This window comes from Manis pentadactyla, chromosome 3 (assembly GCF_030020395.1).
Source record: "Manis pentadactyla isolate mManPen7 chromosome 3, mManPen7.hap1, whole genome shotgun sequence".
NCBI classification, from domain to species: domain Eukaryota; kingdom Metazoa; phylum Chordata; class Mammalia; order Pholidota; family Manidae; genus Manis; species Manis pentadactyla.
The window spans coordinates 104031888-104049539 of NC_080021.1; the positions used below are offsets into that span (position 1 = coordinate 104031888).

The following is a 17652-nucleotide window of genomic DNA, read 5'->3' on the forward strand; positions in this document are numbered from 1 at the left end:
CAGGAAAACAATTCCACTCACAATTGCATCAAAAAGAATAAAATACCTAGGAATAAACCTAACCAAGGAAGTGAAAGACCTACACCCTAAAAACTACAGGACACTCACAACAGAAATGAAAGGGGACACTAATAAATGGAAATTCATCCCATGCTCTTGGCTAGGAAGAATTAATATTGTGAGAATGGCCATCCTGCTTAAAGCAATATACAGATTCAATGCAATCCCTATCAAAAGACCAACAGCATAACAGCATTCTTCAACAAACTGGAACAAACAGTTCTAAAATTCATATGGACCACAAAAGACCCCAAAGAGCCAAAGCAATCCTGAGAAGGAAGAATAAAGCAGGGGGGATTGCATTCCCCAACTGCAAGCTCTATTACAAAGCCACAGTAATCAAAATAATTTGGTACTGGCACAAGAACAGACCCATAGATCAATAGAACAGAATAGAGAGCCCTGATATAAACCCAAGAATATATGGCCAATTAATATATGATAAAGGAGCCATGAACATAAAATGGGGAAATGACAGCCTCTCAACAGGTGGCATTGGCAAAACTAGACAGCTACATGTTGGCAAAACAGGACAGCTACATGTAAGAGAATGAAACTGGATTATTGTCAAACTCCATATACAAAAGTAAACTCAAAATGGATCAAAGACCTGAATGTAAGTCATGAAACCATAAAACTCTTAGAAGAAAACATGGGCAAAACTCTTGAATATAAACATGAGCACATATTTATGAATATGTCTCCTTGGGCAAGGGAAACAAAAGCAAAAATGAACAAGTGTGACTATATCAAACTAAAAAGCTTCTGTACAGCAAAGGACACCATCAGCAGAACAAAAAGGTATCCTACAGTATGGGATAATATATTCATAAATGACATATCCGATAAGAGGTTGACATCCAAAATATTTAAAGAGCTTGCAAGCCTCAACAACCAAAAAGCAAATAACCTGATTAAAAAATGGGCAGAGGATCTGAACAGCCACTTCTCCAAAGAAGAAAAAAACAGCAGCAGACTCAGAGAACCCAAGAATGGACTAATAATTATCAAAGGGAAAGTGACTGGGGAGGTTGGGGGAGAAGAGAAGGATAAGGGGATTAAGGGGCATTATGATTAACACACATAATATAGGGGGGACATGGGGAAGGAAGTATAGCACAGAGAAGATAGTGACTCTATAGCATCTTACTATGCTGATGGACAGTGAGTGACTGTAATGGGGTATGTGGTAGGGACTTTATAATGGGAGGAAGGTAGTAATCACAATTTTGGTCATGTGAAACCTGAGCTTAAGATTGTATATCAATGACACCATAATTTAAAAAAAGATGTTGTCACCTTGGGATAATTAATGTGCTCATTCTTAAATGTTTAAACCTTTAAGATAATATTAGAGACATGTTAAAAACTGTCTTATGACTTGAATTCAAATGCTTATTTGGTAATACACTTATGATTTTAATTTGAAAAGCATAACATAATTTGCAAATTGTATTTAAGTGTAGGATAACTTGACCTACTACATTAATAATTTTTAATTATTAGATTTTCAGGGCTAACAAGTTTAAATGCTTAAGAATATTTAGTTAAATGATTAAGAAGTCTAGAAAGTGTTATCAATCCTTGTAAGATCTCTGCGTCAGTCATTTGGAGTATTTGAAAGACTGAAACATACTAAATTTTTATATAGGTTCAGGCATTTAAAAGAATTAAATTAGTTATGTCTGCTTGGGCAACTTAAGGTTATATTTATGAGTCATCAGGTGAACAAAGTTGACTGAAGGTTTCTCCTATTCCTATTCAAAGATTGTTAGGTTCAGAAATTGAATAAAATGATGTGTCAAGAGAATGAGAAGACAAGACACAGACTGGGAGAAAATATTTGCAAAAGACATATCTGATAAAGGACTGTCATCCAAAATAAAGAGAGCACCTTTAAAACTCAAGAATAAAAAAACCCAAACAACCCAATTAAAAAAATGGGCCAAAGACCTTAACAGACACCTCATCAAATAGATGTATAGATGGGAAACAAGCATATAAAAGATGACATTACATGTCATCAGTGAAATTCAAATGAGCCCACAGTGTAGTACTGCTATATACCTCTTAGAATGGCAAAAGCCAAAACACCAGCACCACAAAGTACTCTTGAAGATGTGGAGCAACAGGAAACTCTTATTCATCGCTGGAGGGAATGCAAACTGGTATAGCTACTCTGGAGTACACTTTGGGGATTTCTTACAGAAGTAAACACACTCCTACCATAGGTTCAAGCAATTCAGACCTTTGGTATTTATCCAAAGGAACTGGAAACTTGTGTCTACAAAAAATATGCATGGATGTGTTGTAGCAAGTTTGCTCATAACTGCCAAAACTTGAAGCAACTAAGATGTCCTTCAGTAGGTGAGTGGATAAATAAACTGTGGTACAGCCAGACAATGGAATATTATTTAGCACTAAAAAGAAATGAGCCATCAAACTATGAAGACATGGTGGAACCTGAAATGCAAATCACTATGCGAAAGCCACGAATCTGAAAAGGCTCCAATCCATATGATCCCAAGTATATGTTATCCTGGAAAAGGCAAAACTATGGAGAGACAGCAAAAAGAGCAGTGGTTGACAGGGGTTAGAGGGAAGGGAGGAAAGAACAGGTGGAACAGAGAGGATTTTTAAAGCAGTGAAGCTACTCTCTGTGATACCATAATGTCATTAAACATCTGTCCAAAGTCAAAGTACACCACCAAGAGTGACCCCTAATGTAAACTGTAGACCTTGGATGATTACAACATGTCAGTGTAGGTTTACCCATTTAACAAATGTCCTGCTCTAGTGCTGGAAGTTGACAATGGGGAGGCTGTGCATGTGGGGGACAAGGGTTATATGAGAACTCTGCTTTTTTCATTTAGTTTTGTTGTGAACCTAAAATAGCTCTAAAAAATTAGTCTTTTTTAAAAAAGGTGTATCAGCAAAACTTAAAGCTTAAGGTAAACAGTATGTACTTGGTTTCAAAATCATTAATATGTTGCATTAATGATCAAAAGCATGTATTCTTTGAATATTTAAAACAACTAACAGGTGAACTGCCTGTTCTTAGTTTCATATTTATCCACCAAGACTGAGGTCAGATCTAGACTCCCAGATGTGGTCAATGCACATACTCAGCCTCTGGTATTTTGCTAACTAGTCTCTACCTCTGGTCCTGCCAACTCTGCAATCCACCTTCCAAACTGCTTGTCATAGTCATCTTTCTAGCAGGCAAATCCCATTACCTTTTGCTCCCAGTGAACATCTTTCAGTGGCCCCTCTTTCCTTAAGAGGAAGTTCTGCTCCTTACCAAGGCACTCAAATAAGATTCTATACCTTCTGGTGCCAGCTTGCCTCTGCACTTTCATTTCCAGCTACTTTTCTCTCACGTTTTTCAGCCAGCCAAACTCCTTGTAGAGTCCCAAGAATTCCACACGATTGTCATCCCTTGGTCTCACCTTGTGCCGTGTTTTTCCTCATTCTTCACACATGATCTCTTCTCAGAACCTTTCAGTGACCAACCACCTGACTTCATGTTTCTGTAACTTTCTCTTTATTATCATAGAATTGACTACATTTCATTGAAATTATTCTTAGTCTATGTGTCTTTAAATTCACTGAGGATAAACTCATCAAGGACAGAGACTATGCCTAATTCATATGTCAAATTACTAGCATAAGGCCTGGTACACAGCTGGCATTCAGTGCTTGTCAAACTATTCTTTGGTATTAGTCAAGTGATAGCAAAATTTCCTTTACTCTTTTCAAGAGAGGGGTGAGAGAGAGGGCAACCCTTGGACCTCAGTATAGGTGGGGATTACCATGGACCATGACAAAGTGATGCCATCAAAGGCTGGGGAATGTGGCACTACCCAGTCCAGTCCTGGGAAAGCCAAGACGCTGATCTGCCATCGAGAAAGGACAGAGAAGACAGGATGGGGAGGGGGCTCTCTTGTCCCCTCCTGGCATAAGCTGGGAGCTCTATCCTCTCACTTTATCTCTAAGTAAAAGCCTCCACTTGCTCTCCGCTCCCCCCCCCAAAAAAAAAAAGATAGGGAGCAGCAGCAGGCTGGGGCCAGTGCCATAGGGCAGGATGCTATCTGAGTCCATGAACCAAGCAAATTGGAACTGGTGAGAGAAAAAGAGCAGCTCTACAATCAGCATTTGCAGTTGTGTATATTAAGGGATATTAATATGTACTCTAGGCTGAGGATGAATTTTGCAGATACTTGAAGGAATAAAATGATTTTAACAATCTTCAAAGATTGCAATGAGATTAAATAGCCCTCAATTTTAGTGAAAGTAGGAAATGACTCACAAATAAGCCACCCCTCCACTGTCCTTTATTGATAAAGAAACTTAGACCACAGAAGGTTAGTTATTGGTCTAACACAGTTGGAGATAACTAGTGCCAAGAACTTTAACCCACAGATCCTGACTCACTAGGACAGAATTAACTTTTACTTTAACCAACTGCCTTCCTTGGTCCTGTCATTCAATCCAAGTCATCAATGTTGGCTGAATTTTGACATTCTAGAGTTGTAACTTAATTCATTTTGAATGAAGACTAGGTATCAAATTATTATGTTAAAATTATTACTGAATGACTAACTAAAAGTGATCTGTATACCCCTCCCACCCAGACCAAAATGATTTTTTTAAATGAGGTATTCCACAGAAATTCAACTTTGTGTGATGCTTTAAAACACTTAAAAATTTATTTCACAGATATTATTTGATAATTACTCAAGTCACAACTGACAGCCCAAAGGAAATGTGCAAGATTGTGATTTTAAAGTATCATAGGAAACGCAGGCAAAATTAAAGCAGGAAAAATGGCAGTGGCCTCTTAGACATAAGACATATGACTTTGTGCAAAGAAAAACAAATAAAATTCCTGTCATGACATGTTAAAACTCTAAGTGGGTTGAGTCATAAAACTAGTAATCATTTATTTTAAATCTATGGCAGGAAAACGGCTTTGGAAATCATTTTTTGAAAAGCTCCTTAGAGTTTTCTAATTTGTATTATTTTAGAGTGTATCTGATTTTGCTTTTCCTGGCATTCCTTTGGATTGTGCTGACTCACAAATGCACAAGTGAATTGTAGACCCCAGGAATATTTAAAGGGATACACACACAGTGGGTGCTGCCAACACCAATCAGACAAAGACAAAGGAAGAGAAAGGGAGACTCTTTTTACTGGAGAGTAAACCAAAACAGTGCTATGGTAAACTGAAGGCAGCAAGCTGTGCTCAGAGGCTGTGGCAATCGTACTGCCTAACTTGATATTGAAGTTGCATACTTGATATTGAAGTAGCTATGTCAAAGGACAAATCCAAGAAAGCCAGTGAGAGAGCATAAAAAGAAATCAGGACTGGGAGAAAGAGGAAATAAACCCCACTCGATTAAATTCTACTGTCCCAGAACCAGGACAGGGCGAGTTTTGGAGTCTCTGCTTTTAGATGGCAGATCCTGGGAGAATCACCTTGAACCTATAAAAATCTTCAAAGACTAGTTAGCAGGGGTTGTACTTCAGCTCCAGAGACAAAACGTGTTTTCCTTTACCTTAAGCTGTATGTTTGGATGATCAGATGTTCAATAAACACTGAGTATGTTTAAATTTGGAATATACAGTTTTAAATAAATTAATTATATTTGTCAGTAGATGCTAACTGCAGGATGGGTTTCATTTTAATGTCACTAAACATCCCTATACCAAGCAAGAGAAAAGAGTTGAGCCAAATATAAGTGAAACATTGCCTCTAATGAGCAGGAATTAGAAATAAACAAACCAATTAAAAATGATTCCCTGTTTCTAAGATAGTAACTTCTGGGGGAGGGAACTGGTAAGAGATCAGCTCTTCTGATAACAAACAGGGAAAAGACCTAGAGAGGCCCAGCACCTGGTGAGAAGCAGAAGTGGCTTGCTTGGTGTACCACATGCTGCCAGTTTGGAGGATGCCCTGAGATCCAGTTAACCTCTCCTGTCTTCCCCTAACCAGGCCACAGTCCAAGGGAACATCAACCACTAGCAACATTCACTCTATGAGTAAGGATTGGTGAAAAGGGTGGGTGCTGCTTTTTACTTTATTCACTGCACCCCCAAATAACTGGCTTCTGCTTTAGGAGTCAGGATACCCCCCACCCCAGGGCTTAAATCAACTTGTCTCCACAGGTACAAGCTGTGGGTGAAGGCAGGGTCAGGCAGACGGCAGGGAAGAGCCAGATTTGAATCGGCATTTGGCAGGGGGCAGTGAGGGAGATGCACGGAAGTGGTCACATCCAGAAAGGGATCAGGGTCCAGAAAGATACAGGGTTAAACCGACTGATATCCTGCCAGCCAGCTGGAGCACAAATAATCTCATTTGTACTCCTGATGCAGCTAATTTAGGATTTACATTGTGCTGAAACAATCAGAGGAGGACAAGGTCTTGGTTCTTTGAGCCAGAACAAGAGCAAAAAACCCACCTGGTCACCTATGATGCTTGGGACATCAGAATTGGAGCATAATAATGGGACTACCTATGGAACAGGTGGCATGTGGAGTCTCCTGGAGTATCTGTCATAGCTTGTCGGCAATCTCTGGATGGTGATCTTATGTTATCTGGAAAATGACTGAAACTCATGTCTTCTGAGTTACAAACTTCCTCTCCCATTGATGAATCAATTACAAACACATTTCACTAGTAAGAAAAATACCTATTTTACTGGGCAATGTATTAAGATCATCTCTGAGTCCAGATGTTACAGTTCAGATGCTCCCAAAAGGTGGCCAGTAAAGTTAATAGCACCATTTTCAGCATGATTGATGTCCATCCCCCAGCCCTCATGTGCACTACTCTACTCTTTACACAGATAGCCACAATAAATTCTATAAACTTAGTGATTTTAATAAGACTTAGTAATTAATAATTATATATTATTTGTAATTAGTAGAATATCTAATTATTAAATTAATTATAATTAGTAAGCTTAGCAATCTCTCAGTTGTTCAACTCCTATTCAGTCCTCATCATTTTTCTCCCAACTCTACAGCAAAGGCTGCTGTTGGTCAAGCAAATTCTCCTGCTCTCATATATCAATCCAGTGACCCTGCCAACTTTGCTGTGTGTGTGTGTGTGTGTGTGTGTGTGTGTGTGTGTGTGTGTGTGTGTGTGAGGATAGAGTAAGGGAACAAGAGTCATATATTGGCCACTTTAAGAACCAGACATCTGTCTCTACAGCTATGAGCACAGTCTGCAATCTCCCTCAAAAACCTTCAAAGATCTTGTCAAACAATGGCTTCTTTGTTCTATTTTACAGCCTAAAAGCTATTTAATTCATCAATAGTGAAGGTCCCAATCATCTTTCTGTCTACAGACCACAGAATCACTGAATTTTCTGATTTGAGCTGCAGTTTAGTAGTTATACAGTGGACCGCTTGAATTGTAATCCTAAAGTTCCAGAACGAGTCACGAATCTATGGAAGAATGTAGCATTCAGATATGAAGATGATCAAGTTAGCGCCTCTATTTCTAAACCAAAAAGTTATTCAACTGCAGCTTAAGACTTTCTGTTAGTAAACTATTTGCCTAACGATGCAGTGGCAACCTTAGTTTGCCACTGAGTCTACAATATTGCTTCCCTCTTGCCCACATAATTCATACTATTCCGGCAAAAACTGAGAACTCTTCAGGGATATCATGGTAATAATTCCTCTGTGGCCCCAAGAGGAGTTACTTCTCCTTGCTTGGTCCTGGAAACAGCCTGCCAGTTCCCCTATGGCTCTTCAACCTTTCACCCAATCTCCCCACAATGAATAAATTCACCTAGACACAGAGAAGCAATGTTGATACAGAACTCAAAGAGGACCTCTGAATTTTGGGGCTGTCAAAGCAATCAGGTAGGGAGTCTCCCCATCAAAATCTGAATTCCTCTTGGCTATGGAGAAAGGCCACACTAGAAAAATTAACTCTAAAATGTGAAATGTTTCCTGATGGACAAAGATTACCCTGGATTTACCTACACCCCCCTTGAAAGTAGGGCCCTAATTAATTTTAAGTCAAAGGAAAAGCCATTCATCTCTCCTTCCCCAGCCTACCTAGGGTGCCAGAGACCACACTTGACTCCCTAGTTTCAAGGTCCTGAGAATATCCTCCTCACAGCCTGCAGCAAGGACATCCAAGGTGGAGGCAAAAGCTTTCAGAAAGAAGGCTTACTTACTATTATCTAATAGTACAGTCTTCTAGTTCCAAATTTGGAGAAAATGCACTTAATAGCTAATTTTTCTCTATGTCAAGAACATGACCATCTTTAGAAATAATACTTCCTGGTAAGCAAATGGATCAATGGACTAAAGGTTACCATTGACAGCCTTTCATTTTCGAAGGGTCATGTTTCTCTTAAGAATGTGCTACCAAGTGATTAGATTCAGTAACTTCACTGCACTAAATTTGAATGATTTTTGTAGTTTCACTTCTGTCAGCACCTCTACATTTTATATCCTGATGATAAAATTCTCCAAACTTTTGGAGAAGAATTAGGTATTATTTTTAGCTCAAACTCTTAGTAGAAATCTGATAGCCCAAGGAATGGCAGTAAATTTAGACACCTCTAAGTCTGGGGAGAGGAAAATCTGGGGCAAAATACCTCTAAAACCGAAATTAGTCAGAGGGAGAAATAGAGTTTAAAACCTGTTTATTGCTTACAAACTGCAGTCTGGGCCATCTCTCCCTCCTGCTCTGGCAGAAGCAAGCAAGGACCTCTCCCTAACCTCTCAGGTTCAGATAAGCCCTGAGATTAATTTCTCTCCACCCCTGAGGATATGCAAATGCACTAAAGCCAGGTGAGATATTATGGATATATTACAATTTTACCCACAGGCCACCCCTCCAGAAATCTCACCTTATAATCTACTCGTTCCCCCTCTTGTGCAATGGTCCCTGGGTGAGAAAACTGGAGCATTTTGACCAGACTAATGACATACAATAGCAACAGCAATAAAATCATGATAATCCTCAAGTGGGAGGATTCAGCTAGGTTCAAAGTCTTATGCAGATTGTCACTTCCATAGCCAGGCAGTAGATGAGGGTTCAGAGCAATCATCATGTGGCAGCTGAAGCCAGGAGGTGCATTCAGGCTGCAAAGACTGTAGGAGAAAATAATCTTAAGGGTGATAAGATACATGTTTTAATGATACCAGCAAAAGCAAATCTTGTCCATCAGGTAGGATACATGCAAGAGAGTGGTCTTGTGACAGGACAGGCAGGAATGGGATCTCATTCTGGTCTAGTATACCAGACTTTCAGCCCCCTCCCTGTGGGAGTTACAAATGGGTCAGTATATAGGGCTACAGGAGGTACATGCACTGGCCATAAAGATAAAACAAAACTTCCCTGCAAGATGCTCTTACCTCCTGGACATTTTGGGTACACTACTGTGATCTTTGGGGGCCACTCCACTGTTACTCTAGGAATACATACAAGGCCAGCTTCCAAGCCTTTCCCCCAAGGTGCCAGAAGGGCCAGCCATCACTGGTGCGTGTGTCGAAATGTCCAGGGCCACGTCCAGTCAACAGTGTCTCCAGGGCTTAATGCAGTTGGGGCTGGCAGCAGGATGTTGCTCTGCTGGCCATATCCTGGCTTCAATAACTCCTCTTTGGTTTGCACATACAGTTGTATAGGAGAGGCAGAAATGTGTGTGAGCATATCCACAGGGCTCAAAGCTCCTTTACGTGGCTCCTCATTCAAAACTGCACCACTGTCCATAGGTGAACTGACCAGCCCCATAGACTACTGGTGTCCAACTTCAGGCCAGATTTCAACAAACTGTTGTACCTCTCTATCATGCCTGCCCCAGTAGGATTACATGGTACACAAAATTTCCATTTTATTCCTAATTGCTGCACCCATTCTTGTAACGCATGTCCAGAAAAGCAGGTGCCTTGATAGCTCTCAATCACCTGCAGCCGGCCATAGGCTGCAAAGAGATGCTCCAGGTTCCTCTTGGTGGTTTGCTGATCTGCATATCATGCAGGAAAAGCAACCAATAGTTCAGTAGTCGTGTCCACACAAGTCATGGCATACAGATATCCTTCTGATATAGGCAGAGGACCAATATAGTCTATTTGCCACCTGAGAAGGGATATTGGTCCCCTTACTATTGTCCCTTGTTGCTGCAGGACTAGGTGTAAGTCCCTCTTAGAGCACACAAGGCACTCCTTCTGGGCTTGTACTTCTTCAAAGGTCAATGGCAAGCCCCAATGATGGGCTACAGTCCACATTGTCTTTTGCCCCATGTGCAACAAATGCTGGTGTAGCCACTGGGCCACATCAGAGGCAGGCTTTCCTTCTAGCTAATGCACCTGGGCCAATGTGTCTGCTTCATCATTCCCTGGGGATGCCAAAGGCAAATGGCCAGTCATGTGATATATGGTAACAGTCTTAGTCTGACCAGAGGCCCATAGGTCTTGCCACAACTCTTGCCCCCTAAGGGGCCGGTGACCAACCATCCAGTTGGCATGGTACCATGTCAGTAGCCACAGGGTTAAGCCCCAATAGATGGCCCAGCTGTCAGTGCCGACAACTATGGGGGAAGGTTCCTGGGTGATCACGAGCTGTACTGCCCGCAGCTCAGCCCATTAACTGCTCTTCCCCTATCCATCCTCCATCCATATTGTCTCAGTCTTAGGATGGAAAGCCACAGCCCTCCATTTTGGGGGCTGCCCATGACTAGAGCCATCTGTGTACCAAGCATCTTCAGGTATAGGGGCTTTTCCCTCCTGATAAGGAGTCTCAGCTACCAATGGCTCAAAACAAGTTCTTCCTGCTTTCCACCAGTACAGGTCACTGGCCCCAGTAAGCATTGGTGTTCTCCACTTAAGAGGCTAATAGAGAGGGCTCTGTGCTGCTGTAAATATGCGCCCCATTTGGCCACCGTAGGTGTCTGTGCTATGCCACTCCATGGCCTTTGAGTCCAGTCTTGCGCCCACCCTGTGATGGGATAGGTGGTAAATACCTTGGTCGGAGCTGTTCCAGCAATGGGCTCTATAGCCAGCAAGGTGTGGTACCCAGCAGTCAGGTGCTTCTGTATCAAGGTACCGGACCACTGCTCCTTTCCATAGTTGTGACCAGAATCCAATCGGTTGGCGTATCCATTCAAGCCATTGCCAAAGACCCCAAAGATCCATAACCATCTTTGGTTACATGAACATCTAGTTCACAGGGCCTTGATGAATCCATTACATTCAAGTCCTGTACAGCCTTGAGTGCCTGCTTGGCAGCAGTAAAAGCAGCTGCACAGGTCTCATCCCAGTCCCACCTGATGCCCTTTTGTACCATCTGGTATAAGGGCCTCAGAATTTGTGCCAAGTGCAGGAGAAACACTTTCCAGTAACCCCAAAGACCCAAAAACTCTTGTAATACTGCCACAGTGGTAGGGGGGAAAGCCTGGACCTTGTCTACGACTGCTTCAGGAACTTTAGTTTTACTCTACCAGACAACCCCCAAGAATTTCACAAACCTGATCCCTGAACCTTGGTGCTACAGCCCATCCTTTTTCCTATAGATGTTACAACAGTCTAGGAACTGCCCCTTCTAAATTTGAAAGGATCAGATGTGAACATAATATCATCAGTGTAGTGATACAACCACCATTAGCAGTTTCTTCCATGTGGCCAAGTCCCGGGCTACAAGTCCATGACAGATGGTGGGACTGTGGAGATGTCCCTGTGGAAGGACAGTGAATGTCCACTGCCAGCCTTCCCACATGAAGGCAAACTGTTCCTGGCTTTCCTGTGCTATGTCAACAGAGAAGAAAGCATTAGCAAGGTCTACTACATAATGATACGTTCCCAGCTCATGGCTGAGAGTGTCCAGAATGTGTGCTATAGAGGGGATGGCAACATGCAAAGGGGGTGTGACTTTATCAATTCCCTGTAGTCCAAAGTCGTACACCAGGAGTCGTCTGGCTTTTTCACTGGCCACACTGGGAAATTAAAAGGACTATGAGTGGGCTTTATGATGCCTACACTCTTCAACTCCTGTAGAGTTTCTCCAATTTCCATGTGCCCCCCCAGACAGGTGGGTGCTTAGATGTCCCCTCAGAACTGCCTTTATCATACGTACCCTCAGTCTGAACTCATGAGCAGTCCTGCAGTAGTCGTGTAACCACAGGCCCTGCAGGATATCTGTCCCCAGAATATATTCAGGGATGGGAGAAATGTACACAGTATACTCCTTTGAGGGTAAATACCCTATCCCTAATGGGATTTGGGCTTTCTTCACTCTAATTGCCTTACTTCCATAGCCATCTATCACAGCAGGGGTCCTGGGAAAACGCTCAGGATTGCCATGAATCAGAGAACACTCAGCTCCTGTGTCCACCAGCGCCAGGACATGTTGTACATTCATAGGGGACCAATGAATTGCTAATTCTACAAGTGGCCTCTGGTCCCCACCATGTCCCCCAAGGTGAAGACTTTGACCCCACCCTCAGTCGAATGCCCTGTCATTCTCCTGTGGGGGTGAGGGCTCAGGCGGATCCTGAGTACTGCCTCCCATGAAGTTTTGCAGGGACACAGGCCAGGCATCAGGCCTAGACTCTGTTTTCCGTGTCCTGGACCTCAGTGGCTGGAAGTGCTATTCTGGCTTTAATTGGTGCCACAGTTCTAACATGATTCTATTGGGCTCGAGTTTTTCTTCCACTAACCTGGCCTTTATCAAATCAACCCACATCTGGGTCCTCAACACTTTCATGCGGCCTTTTGCACTTCTCCTTTCAGTCATAAAATGTACTTCACATACTTATTGTTGCAACCTCCCCCAGATCTGCTAAAGTACGAGTAGCCTCACTATGGGTTGCCCTAGGTGGGGGTGGGGGACAATAGTATTCACTAGGGACCCAAAGAGAGATGTGGAAGCTGTATGTAGCACCACATTTCTCATTCCTATAGTGAACACCTCCTCATCAGGGCCCTCATCAGATGATATTTTTCATACCAAATTCCCACAATACCTGTTGAAGTTCTGCATACGTTTTCCAGCTACTGGAAAAATATGGTAAATCACCCTGATTAGGCCAGACTACCCTGATGGCAGCTGTCAGCCATTCCAGGAGTGTGATTCCCTGAGGCCTGACAGGCATTTTGCAACCACTGCCAGAGGGGAGGGTGACTTGTCAGGGAAGCCATTCTACTCATCTCATTACCTGACATAACAATGTTTTCCACCCCCATATCCCAGAGACATAAAAGTCATGTAGGCAGAGATACCATGGCCTCTGCCTATACCTGACACTCATGTACACCAGCTCATTCTGGGTATAGGGGCGGGGCATGGAGTGCTCCACAACCTGGGGAGGGGGCAGCTCCCCCAACCCCTGAGGAGCCTGCGGTTGTTTTGCTTTTATTTTCTTAACTACGGCTGGACGGCCTTTAAAATAGGAGAGGATGGTACTTCCAGCGGTGGCCTGGGTAGCAGACCCGCCCATGGCCCCGCCTCCTCCTCTTCTCCCTCTGGCTCCTCCACCATCTCCAGGGTTGAAATCACCACCCTTTCCTCCCCCTCCCCTATGGCCTCCGGCAACGCGGCTTTTCCTGCTGCCTCCCCCTCTTGCCACTAAGGACTCTTCTAGGAGTGTGACCTGTCTTTTCAGTAACTGTCTCTCTTCTTTAATAGCATCCCATAGGTTATTGCCCAGCTCCTCCAAGCAATGCTGCAGTGTGTCTCTCTCCCACCTAAGTCCCTCTCTCTCCTCACTAAGCCTCTCGACAATCCTTTCTCCTGGATAACATTTTCCACTACCCCGATGAAAAGAGTCCCTACAATGCCAGCTGCTACGCGACCCCCTAAGGTCTCCAAGCAGTCTTCCAACTCACGGAGAGCTAATTCTGCAGCTTCTGGTGTTTCCACCCTTTCCCAGTTCTGGGGAAGGACCCAACCCTCTAAGAGGTACTTTATCCTAGACCAATTCCCCACTAGGGGTTCCCAAATTGGAAGCCCCACAGCTGGGGGGATAAAAACAGGTGAAGCAGCACCCTGTGCCGCTGCATCCACTGGGGCCTCCCCACTATCCACAGGGGGGCTTCAGGGCATTTCCCCATTATCTGTAGGAGCAGCCCTCCCAAAGGTTGCATTCATTATGACAGATTTAGGGTTCAGAGGAATCGTGCCAACTACCGTCAAGTCCTGAGAGAGGAAATCCTGGGGCAAAATATCTCTAAAACCGAAATCAGTCAAAGGGAGAAATAAAGTTTAAAACCCGTTTATTGATTACAAACTGCAGTCCGAGCCATCTCTCCCTCCTGCTCCTGCAGAAGCAAGCAAGGACCTTCCCCTAACCTCTCAGGTTCAGAAAATCCTTTGCTTGCCCAGGTAATTACCCACTGACACGGAGATGAACTTCTCTCCACCCGTGAGGATATGCAAATGAACTAAAGCCAGGAGAGAGATACTCTGCAAATATTTCAATTTTACCCACAACACCTCAACTGCTTAAAGTTGCAGGGGTGTCATTTGTGAAAATAAAATAAAATAAAAAACCAACAAAGTGCACATGACTTTCCTGAAGAGTTCATCTAAAAGCCTGACTCAGATTCAGAGTATAGCATACTTTTATCGCAGGATTGAATTAACACAGCAAACAATAAATTGCTAAAAGCAGAGTCTGAAAGCTTCTTTAAAAGCCTTTAGGAGTCCCTATTAAACAAGACAGTTTGTTATAAAAATTAATATATAAAACCTATGGCACAGAAAGTATCTTTATTACTCAGAGATAAATTTGTAGCCCTAAAACCCTTCACTATTAAATACGAAATATAAATAGAGGAAGCAAGTATTCTCCTTAAGAAAATGAAAAATAAAAGAAACCAAATGACCAAATTAATAAAAATATAAAAATTAAATTGAAATCAATAATACAGATAATAAAAAATACTATAGCATAAGTAGTAAGTATATCCAACAGCTGTTGTTTTGTTTTTGAGATTGAAAACCCCTTGTAAGCCCAAATGTCCTAGAACATGAAAAATTTAGAACATGAAAATATTCTAAAAACGATTATGGTGATGGATGCACACCTCTGTGAATATACTAAACATCAATAAAATGTATACTTTAAATGGCTGGCTTGAATGGTATGTGGTATCTTAATAAAGTTGTGGGAAAAAAAAAGACCAGTAATATGATCATAGTTGTGCATTTACATAAAATTGTACATACATATATGTGGAGGTACAAATAAAAAATAAGAGATTAAGAACAAAACCAACTTCAATTATATGTCAAGACCACTGTTTCCTAATCTATAAAGTAAATATTATAATTCTAGCTACTTTGTAAGAATGACTCACATAAAACACTTAGCACAGTGCCTGGCATGTATTAATCACTCAGTAAGTGCTAACTCTTACCATCAGTGATGACAAAAAGGTACTTCCTCAAGAGTTTCAAGGGTCTTTCATACTTACCTCCATTGTAAAACCTATAACCTTGAAACATTGCTCAACTAGTTCATATTGGGCTTTATAGAAACTATTATTCATTAAGTCCTGTACTGTTCTGAGGTGGTCACTTTGTAGGTATCTGAAAAAAATATGAAAGGATGGGTAAACATCTAAATTCAGTTGAAAGTGAAAGTATTATTTATGAACACCATTTCCTGGATTACCTGGGAGGCTTACTTTCAGGCAATTTGTAATGGGCTAGTTTCTTTTTTTCTGCTAAACCAGCGTAGATGTAGTAAAAAATATGAAAATTCTTTTCTCCACTGAAAAAGAGACAATTTCAGCAATGTGGTTAGTAAGAATATTTATTAATTGTTAAAATTACTTGGCAATATAATCATCAGAACAACTGAATGCCAGCACGGGCATCCCAGAATACTGGATTTTGGCTTTCTATGGTTATTCTTGTCATTTTTTTCAGCTACCACTGTCATTACATTCTGGACATTGCTAAGTACTTTATATGAACCATTCAGCACATCCTTGTAAGTGACCTCCAGGCACTTGTTCTAGGCCCCGGGGAGGCAGCAGGACAACCACTGCAGGAAGTCTCTGATTTCTTGGAGTTTACTCGCCAGTGGGAACAGACAGAAAAAAAACCCATAGCACGCCAAAAACTCATCGTGTACCTGCCATAGCCCCTAGTTACTCTTGCAGTCCTTTATTTTACATACAAGGAAACTGAGGTTTAGAGGAGCTACCAACCTCCCCTGAGGGCACAGAGTGGATAGCTACACTGGATTCAAACCAGGGCTGTCTGACTCCAAAGCTCACACCTTTCACCACCTTGTGACTGCTTTTCCCAGGGGCTGTATTTTCACTTGTATGAGTAATCTGCTTCTTATAAGACTCCAGTTCCATGACTCTGCAGTTCTATGTATAAATAGCATTTCCCAGATTCTGGAATAATACAATTAAGGAATATGGGACACAACAAGGTGATTCTCTGGCTCAGGATGGTGTATGACATAACATGTCCTCAATCGAGGCCAAGATGTCAGAAGAAATTGCTAAGTAAGAGAAAATAGAGAGAAAAGGGAAACACTCCAAGGGCACATCTTTGGTGAATACACATTTTGGGAATGGATGGATGAATCTGAGAGGAGAAAAATTCAGAGAGGGAGGAGAGGAAACAGGGGAACACAGTCATGGAAGCAAAGCCAGGTGAGCTTTTTAAGAGGGGTGGTCCACTGGCTCAGTGCTGCAGTGAGGCTGGGCACATCCTTCAGAACGGCCGTAGCCACACTTTCCACCCCAGCCATTACCTGCCTGTCCCAGTACCACTGCAGTGAATGCTCACACTGCACATGAGTGAGGCTGGAACAAAACTAAAAGTTTAGTCCTTGTCTATTCTCACCACCAAACAATAAAACTTCTCTAAGACTGGCACAGCATATAATTCAGTTTGCTTTGTTCTAATGAAATCACATTGATTGTCCTATGTGTCACACCTATGTGTCACTGCTTAAATGACACAGTGTACAATTAGAGAAGTGACTCATAAATGTAGACACACAAAATTGGTGGTTTTCTGTTAAATTATCAGTTTACATTTACTGAGAATTGTAATTTGACAGGACATGGAGGTGCTATAAGAAATATACTGACCTTTGGTGGATAAACAACCAGAGAGTTAAAGAAACAGTGAAAGAGGATACTGCTGCAAATGACCCATCTTGTGTCCTGCCCTAACTACACCAAGACAGAGGACCACAGCATCCCATACGTGCACCTAGGACCAAAAGTCCCCAGGTCAGAATGGCCTGATGAAATAGAGTCTCAGCAAATTACCAAATAGTATTTCTCTGACTCTGAGCCCACCTTAATTGTTCTAACACTTCTTCAGAGTTCCACTCAGCCATTTACAGGAAGGTCCTCAGGGCTGCCTCACCTGCCCTAGACCCTGGGGAATCACCTATGCAGCCAAATCTTCCAACACTGTCAAAACTATGGCTAAGTCCTCACAAGGGTGCAGCTTCCTCCAGCTGTGAAACCTTTGAATCTTTGACCAAGTGGCAGCAATAAGGCTTGGAAAGCCAATAATAAAGGTTTGCATTTATTATATTCATGAAACAGTGTTTTCAACTTTTCACTTTTAATAACAGCTCCGTCCTCTAA

At 42.2% G+C, this 17652-nt stretch overlaps 1 protein-coding gene across 9 annotated transcripts in view; it reads right to left on the bottom strand.

Moving 5' to 3' along the window:
- The window catches only part of MYO3A (myosin IIIA), a 244873-nt gene that overhangs the window by 117381 nt on the left and 109840 nt on the right, over positions 1-17652 (bottom strand). For all 9 annotated transcript variants that reach the window (XR_008996367.1, XR_008996366.1, XM_057498238.1 and 6 more), the window contains 2 exons: positions 15699-15797; positions 15499-15613 (listed from right to left, as the gene is read on the bottom strand). Coding sequence is in view for 7 of the 9 variants with exons in the window: in XM_057498238.1 (XP_057354221.1) it covers positions 15499-15613; positions 15699-15797 (214 nt within the window). In the remaining 2 variants the exon portion in view is untranslated. The remainder of the gene's footprint in view (positions 1-15498; positions 15614-15698; positions 15798-17652) is intronic.